The following is an 8023-nucleotide window of genomic DNA, read 5'->3' on the forward strand; positions in this document are numbered from 1 at the left end:
CCGCCCCCACCGTGGGAGGCCCAGGGGGGAGCAAGGAAGGGGCCGCCCACCCCCACCAAAGAGAGCCCACCCAAGAGGACCCGGAGGAGTGATGTAACCAAAATCAACACAAAATATTTAACATATTGTAACTATTAACATAATTCCAGCTCGTTGAGCCGCTTTTGTCCTTTAGAATCTACTGGAATTATCATGTTAAAGGTTGAAAAGTTACAGTAAATCAAAGAACAGAAACACTGAAGCTCCAGTGTTAAAGGGTTAAATTCTTCTTGAAGTTCCAACACCCAGTAACCACGAAAATGTGTTTTTTTTTCTCTCCCCACAGGTCCGTATCTCAGTCCACTCCTCAAACTGCCACTCTGACGCTCTGGTTCTAGAGGTCGTCAGCAACCAGCCCCACCGCGGCTCGGAGCCCCAGCGGCCGGCCTCACAGGGCCACAGGCAGCTGGTCCAGGAGGTGGTGCGGCTGGCTGAGAGCGCCCAGCAGCAGGCGGCCCACGCGCCCAAGCTGTCCCGTGAGGAGCGAGACTTCCTGCAGAGCAAGACTCCAAACCTGTACTCCATCCTGGAGGAGATCCGCGAGCTGGCCCTGATGGACCCGGAAGCGGTGCCAAGGCTCACTGACCCTGTAAAGACGGGCCAGTGAAGGTTCTTTTAGGATGAAGAGACATCCGGATGTAAAAACACAAGAAGATAATAAAACATGTAAGAAAGAATTGGATTCCAGATAATATTTAAGGTCAGACTTTTTCTAAAAATCTTTTTGGACCTTCTGAAGTTCTGGATCCATGTTGTGAAGACTTGATTTGTCTTTGTTTCAGAACTCATCTGCCTGAACATTTTGATTTTAAAACACTCCCAGTAGTGTTTTACTATTATGAAATTTTTCACCAAAATCCCACAACTTAAATGTCTAAAAAAGCCGTTTTTCACGTTGATCTGAAGCCTCTGTTGCCGAAATCTCCTCTGAGGGGGCGTGGCTTTTTGTCCCCCCCGTCTGATGATAGTTCTGTGTCTCACCTGCGTAAATCTGAAAACCCACAGAGACAACCCAGCCGGGATTCAAACCAGCGGCTTCTCACGGGCCGGTGAGAGTGCTGACCACTCCACACATAGGCCAGCTCCACTACCGCATCCAAACTCAGAGGGCTCCGTGTGATGGAAACACCCCAAACCCAGACAGAGTCTGGATTATCGGTCCAGTCCAGTGAAGCGGAAAAACAAAAAAACTGAAAACCAAACCTCTGGAAGCTCAATAAAGCTTTTTTGTTTAAAGATGTGAAAGAAAATCTGTTTTGGTTTAGTAATTTCATTTACATTTCTGAAACAACCATGATATGTTTGAATCTTTATTTGATCTAAAAACGACAAAGTCCTCTGAACAGCTAAACCAGCGATCGGCTGATCAGTGATCGATAGAAACGATAACAGATGTCCATCAACAACGCTGGAACTCCACCTTAAGAGTCTCCATGATGGTCCTGCTCCTCCTCCTCCGCTGCTGGAGGTGAAGGTCCCGGCTGGACCTCCTCCTGATCCGGGTCACACGGCTTCAGGACACTCGGAGGTTCTTGAGGGGGGGGCTGGGGGCTTGCAGGGGAAGCTTCCGGCTCTGTGACTGACAGCTGAGTGAAGGAGTTGGAGGACTGGAGATCCTGATCCTCCACCTTCTCGGGTCGGTCGGGGGGATCATCCAGGACGGCGGTCTGAGAGTCTGCAGCATCTGGAGAAGGAAAACATGATCGACTTTTAGAAATGTAGAAGAAATCTGACATCAAGACGGGATTGAAGGATCAGAGGAACAGGAGGTGAGAGTTTACTGCCAGAGCCTGTCCCGGGTAGTGATGGACCGGTCTACGACCTGGAGCGGGCGCTCCCACCCTTCCTGTCCCGAGGAGAAACAGCCCCCCATGCTAACATGCCCCTGCTGGTCGTGTTGTACCAAGGTACGTTCCCCCTGCCAGAACCACGCCTGAGACCAATTCTGACAGAACTGGCACAACATCAGCACCGGAGGGCAGACAGCAGAACCGCTCGGGCGATCTCATATCAACATCTTTTTTTTTAACCACCACTTCCGGGTCTGTTTCATTGTTTATATGCTCCACTGCACAAAAAAGAAAAGAAAAAAGTGGCAGGACTTGACTGTTAATAGCTTTTTCCCAGCAGAGCTACAGTGTCAAGATAATTTTCCTGCCATCGTAGTTTAATAAATGCGTCGCACTGCACATACTCTCAGATGGATCGATGTTTCGGAACTTGATGACAGTTTGATGACAGGAAAAATTCGGATTCAAGACAAAGAAAAGTCATTCTAAAGAGACGTTAAACGTAAAATTAAATATTTTTCAGCAAAGTTGTGCACAAATATTCAAAGAAAAATGAGTCCAGGATTATAGAACGAAAACAAAGACCAGATCACCATGAGGACTTGTGTAGATTTGGAAAGCTATATGCATTCTGTACAGCAGATACGGTACTGAGATTGATTGACAACGCCAACAGCCAATCAGGACGCAGAACCCAAAGCACTGGAATGGCAAAGGAAAAAAAATCAGCAAAATGGCGAGATGGCAGAAGAACAGCGATATGGAGAGGAAATACTGTACAGATTATAAACTTGAAAGACTTGTTGAAAATTTTATGGTAATATATTTAAATATAAAATGATTACAAGTTAAAAAATATATTTATTTTTATTAGCAACAGCTTCCTAAACGTTTGTGGGTTTTTTTTTGTTTCCGTCATTTTACAGAATTTTTGTTGTTGGATTTCTGGAATCTATGTGCTTTTAGAGAAAAAAAATGTAATTAAACTCATTTTTTTTTTTTTAACTTCATGTCCCTCTATTTTGATGATTTTTTTTTCTTTTTGGGTAAAGGTTAAACTGACGGCGTTTTGACCCCATAAAAAGACACAATGTGTTTTTGGTCACAAAACAATGAAACATGGTGGAGGTGTGTTCATGAAGTCCTCCAAACAGTCCTGACGTTTAACCCGAATCAAATCCGCTTTTCTAATCGTCTGACATAAACTCTTTGGCTGCAGAGCGTCCCCTACCATGAAGCTGCTGCTGCCGTGCCAGCCTCTTCTCCAAGGCTCTCTGCCGGTTCAGCTCCATGCGTCTGCGCTGTTCCTCTGTCAGGGAGGGGGCAGCGGGGGCTGGGGTGGAGTGGCTCAGCTCCTCCCCCTTGTTCAGTGGGGTGTGGTTACTGAAGAGTTCGGGATCTCTAAAGTCGTGGGTTTCGTGAGGGATGTCCTCTTCACCGTCTCTCTCCGTGAAGTCCTCGTGCGTCAGCGGCATGTCCAGGCGGATCCGTTTGAGACAAGTCTGCTCAGCAGTAGCAGGAGTTAGAGGCTGAGCTGCAGCAGAGACAACCCCCGCCACCACCACCTCACCTGCACTTCCTTTTTGGCGCCCAGCTTCTCCACCTTATCAATGAAGTCTTCAAACTGGAACCTGGGGTAGAGCCTGTGAGCCCAGTTCTCCATCTTCTGCATCAGCAGCCGCAGGTCTTCAGCCTGTCGGGACAAAAGCCCTCAGAGCTGCTGTTCTCATCATGAAGGGTCTGGGGGGGCGGGAGCTCCTACCTCGTGTCCTTTTCCTTTGAAGTGAACGTTGTGGAACAGAGAGCGCAGAGCAGGAAGTCCTTTCTCTGAAATCAGCCTGAAGACCAGCAGCATCCGACAGATGCAGAGAGGTCAAAAAGACTTCTTACAAAAAACATAAGAAAAATGTCTGAAAGACAACCATCCTGGGAAATAAGACCTCCACGGAGGTTCAGAGAAGACTTTGAGACCAAATGAGCAACGAAAGGAGTCACTTTTGGCGAGAAAAGGTAACATTTGTGGAGCTGAATTAGCTTATTTTTTACTCAGAAATTATAAGTAATCATATAACGTTTGTTCAAGAAACTTTTATCACAATAAATGAAAGCTTTTGTATTTTCTGGACTTTTTTTCCCTAGTTTTTGTACCATGCGACTTATATAAAGGTGCAGCGATTTTTCTTCCACCACTAGGGTTAGAGTTCCCCTAGTGAAGAATCAAAAATAAGAGACGAATTTGAATCAATGCAAATAAGAACAGCTACTTTCTCATTAGCAGATAGAACACGCATGACAAATTCCAAACTTATTTTCAAATCCTCGCCTCTTCACCATGGAAACCACATGAAGAAGTTCTTATGATGCCAGTTTTTAGTTGAAGGCCATCGAAGGTCATCTAGGAAGGAAACAGTGCTGCTACATACAAGCTTAGAGTCATTAAATCTATGCTGAGACGTTGGAGGCGACAGGTTCGTTAACAGTACAAAATCACTCTGAATGCAGTAAATATTTTTTTCAACATAGATATCTGGGGCTTATAGCTCAGTAAGGCTTGTATTTCTTTTTTTTTTACATTTCTTTATTTTAATTGTAATTCATTTGCACAAAAAAATATAGAAATCACATTTCAGTGTTGTGTTTTTTTACATTTTAAATTGTTATAACACTATTATGAAATTGAATAAATTGTAAAATGATGATTGATATTGAAATTTCAATGCATTCAGGAAAAATGAGCAAAAGCACACATTTACAGGACATTATCTGAACCTTTTATAGTCAAAATTAGCAGAAAAGTCCAGGCAGACATTTTTGAGGCCTAGGTGTCAAAAGGTTAAAGGTTAACCTAACAAAACTGACACTTTCAACGCATTCAGACACCAAACATCTGTGTCAGCAGCAGCATTTGATGTGAGAGCACACACAGGTGCAGACCCAGACGCTCTTTGGAAAAATGAAAGAAATATTTAAGATAAAGCTGCAGGAAACATCTGATTTACTTGGGCTGCAATTCTTATGAAACATATTTGTAACGCAGCCAAACATTACTCAGCCTTAAATCAGTTGTCCCCAATCAGTTGCACATTAAAAGTCAGATGAAGCTGAAGTTGGCATCTGATTTTTTTTAGCTTCCACTTTGGCACTTAAGGGTTGAAGCACATGTGTTAGAGTCAAGGTAATTATACCCAGCCCTCAAGATCGTTTTGTTTTATGTTGTTGTTATTATTATTAACAGCCAGATGCTATCTTGTATAATTTTGACGGGATTTATTTTATGGAGAGATAAATCTTTCGGGATATTTACGAGTTTAGTTTTTTTATATAAAATGACAAACAAAAAAAGAAATGTTACTTTATTTCTAACTTGTATAATTTTGACAAAATGTATTATTATGGAGAGTAAAATATGAAAAGTTATTTAAGTCGATTTATTCTGGAATAATATTAGTCTATTTTTAATTCATGTTTATGTTAAAAAAAGTTATGTTTTTAAAGTTTTAAGAATTTATTTTATTTATGTGTTCAACAAATGTTTGTCCTCCGACCTACTGTGTGTTCTGGATTTAGGCCCCCTGTGTGATTGAGTTTGACCCCCCTGGATTAAGGAAAAATCTGTTTTTATGGTTCGTACATGAAATCTAGTTTACAAAGTTTAAAGCAGCTGCAGATATTTTAAAGGTTACAGGATAAACTTTACCGTCAAAAGTTACACAGACACCACCTTCAGCCTCATACAGAGCAGTCTGTGAAAATATCATCAGTCTGTGGCCTGAAGAAGGCTGGAGATCTACAGCTTAAGAGTAGAAAACAGTGAAGATACTTTAAGCTTTTCTTGTCTTTGGAGGTCAGTATAGCTGCAGATTGAACTCATGCTGGGAAAAACGTACCTCTGAGAGTCCAGCTTGGGTCGCGGTCTTTTCACACTCCTCCTCTTGGTGTCGGGGACGTCGGCCAGCCTGGACACCTCGCCATCCTCCCCTGCATGACAAGAACCACATGAGTGCAGCTGCCGTCACCATTGGAGGCGTTCCTCTGTAGACCGCTCACCGTCTGCCAACAGGCCACGCCCCTCCTGCTGTCCTGGGGAAGTAGGTGGAGGGAGGGGAGGGAAAGCCTCGTCGTCCAGGTCCTCATAGGGGGGAGCGTCACTCTGGATGTCCTCCTTTGGGCCTCGCATGCTGTCGAACTTCTGCCACAAGAACACGCCTATAGTGAGGAACGTCAAACACAGCTAAATCCTATCGCCATCACAGCAGAGCTTTACAATAACCAGGTGAAATATTTAATTCAGCAGATTAAAAACAAAAAACTGCAAAAACTTACAGAAAGCAATAAGATACTCAAAAGACGGATAATACGGTAATAAAATAAAGAAAATAAGATGTCATCGACTATTAAAAGCCAATCTAAAAACGTTTTTAGTAGGGTCAGGAATCGATTAAAAAAATTAACTAATTAATCGCAAACCGGGGAAAAATTAATCGCGATAATTGCTATAATTTTTTTATCTCAGTATTTGCCGACCACTTCTTATCTGCAAAACTCTACATATAGAACATTTATTTTTAACTACTGCTGTCAATCAATTACAAAAAAAAAATCGGATTAATCGCACTTTTGTGTTGGGATTAATCATGATTCATTGCAATGTTTTACCAGGTAAAATGTATTTGTACAATATGGCGCCAGACCAAGGATCAAATAGTGCTCTTTTTGTGAAAAAAATAATCTAAACCACAAAAAAGGCAAGAATAAAGTACTAAAAACCAATTGAATATTTATTTATTTTATAAGTGACCATGGCATAAGAGGGATAATACCCCACGAAATGGTTTAACACACGCTGTGGAAGCCTGAGCTTTCTTCGATTAATTTGGGTTAATGCAAATTAACGCGTCAATTCTTTTTGATTAATCGCATGCGTTAAAGCGACATTGAATTGAACTTTATTCATATCCCAAAGGGATAAATTCATCTGACACGGCACCACAAAAACTCAATAAGGTGCATAAAAAATAAAAAAAGTCGATGAAATGTTCACAGCCATAGTTTTTAGTTGACATTTAAAAGCGTTAAGGTTTGATATCATGCCCAGTCCTGCAGGAATGTTCTTCCATGACTGAGGGCCGGCACCAGAAACGGCGCCGGGGTTTCTGGCGTGACCTGGACCCTTGAAGCTCATATTGGTTTTCAGACCTTAAAACTCTAGAATGGCTGTTTAAAGCTCCGTTAAGTAGACTGGGGGAAAAGCCATGAAGAGCTTTAAAGTTCCTCTCCGGTCATCTTTGGATCCATTTTCTAATTTTTCCCAGTGGTCTTCTAATTATAATGTTTTCATCCAAAACAAAAAAAAAAGTCATTTTCTGCAAAGTAAGCCTCAGCTTGTTTCCCATGAACCCTTTGTTTACAGTCTCTTCCGCTAGCTAACAGACCCTCATACCCAACCTGACCTTAGGAGTGAAACAAAAATGTCAAGCAGTATCAGAGTTATCCAGACGTACAGTTCAGATCCACATTCCAGCTCAGACGAGGAAAACAAAGACGTTCATGAAACTATTTATCTGTAGGTGGATGATCAGAATGGAGCCATAACGAAATATTCAGGCAGTTTTAATCTTAGTTTTCTTTATACATGTCTTCCATCATCGGGAATAACTACAACAACATGCTAAAAACCACAAAAACACCATTTTCATTCAAGAGTGTCAATAAAAACAAACAATCAAAGTATAAACTGAATTCTAATATAACAGGGAAGTGAGCTGGAGTGACACTGGTCTGGATTTTACCATATGATCGTTTATCTGAGAAATAATCGGGGTGGATCACTGCGACTCAGGGAATTTTTAACTTTCAGCTACAAGGTGCAATTGATAAAAGCTCATGTCGTCAAATTTAAAACAGCTGTCAAAGATAACCCCCGGATTTCAGCCGTGGAGGTGTCACCAAAATCAAAATCAACACCATTTAAACTTGTGTTACTTACATGAGCAATGAAGGCCTTCGAATATCAGAAATGAACGGCATCGCAGATGACTGACCAGTACTCCTGCTAACTCTCAGTTTCAGGTCTCAAATCCAAAAATCGCTGTTGTATTTATGCTTGACGTGAACGTAAAAAAGACTGAAACATTTTCTCAAATAATGCAGATCATTTCAAATTAGGGGTGTAACGGACCACGGATGATCCGTGA

The 8023-nt window shown here is 42.0% G+C and overlaps 2 protein-coding genes across 7 annotated transcripts in view; one reads left to right on the top strand and one right to left on the bottom strand.

The window, feature by feature from the left end:
* Positions 1-1277, top strand: part of dis3l (DIS3 like exosome 3'-5' exoribonuclease) — a 23723-nt gene extending 22446 nt beyond the window's left edge. The window contains exons 18-19 of one of the 2 annotated variants that reach the window (XR_004949837.1): positions 326-705; positions 1045-1277. Coding sequence is in view for 1 of the 2 variants with exons in the window: in XM_024263186.2 (XP_024118954.1) it covers positions 326-646 (321 nt within the window). In the remaining variant the exon portion in view is untranslated. Of the gene's footprint in view, positions 1-325 lie in introns of both variants that reach the window. The other variant, XM_024263186.2, reaches the window with a different exon arrangement.
* Positions 1278-1335: 58 nt separating this feature from the next.
* tipin (timeless interacting protein) overlaps positions 1336-8023 on the bottom strand; it is an 8002-nt gene continuing 1314 nt past the window's right edge. The window contains exons 2-7 of one of the 5 annotated variants that reach the window (XM_024263197.2): positions 5877-6015; positions 5717-5807; positions 3592-3667; positions 3400-3522; positions 3061-3331; positions 1336-1723 (exon numbers count right to left, since the gene is read on the bottom strand). In XM_024263197.2, coding sequence (XP_024118965.1) covers positions 1461-1723; positions 3061-3331; positions 3400-3522; positions 3592-3667; positions 5717-5807; positions 5877-6006 — 954 coding nt within the window. In that variant the 5' untranslated portion in view covers positions 6007-6015 and the 3' untranslated portion in view covers positions 1336-1460. Of the gene's footprint in view, positions 1724-3060; positions 3332-3399; positions 3523-3591; positions 3668-5716; positions 5808-5876; positions 6036-8023 lie in introns of all 5 variants that reach the window. The other 4 variants (XM_024263195.2, XM_024263194.1, XM_024263196.2 and 1 more) reach the window with 4 other exon arrangements.

The sequence above is a fragment of the Oryzias melastigma genome, linkage group LG3 (assembly GCF_002922805.2).
Source record: "Oryzias melastigma strain HK-1 linkage group LG3, ASM292280v2, whole genome shotgun sequence".
NCBI classification, from domain to species: Eukaryota; Metazoa; Chordata; class Actinopteri; order Beloniformes; family Adrianichthyidae; genus Oryzias; species Oryzias melastigma.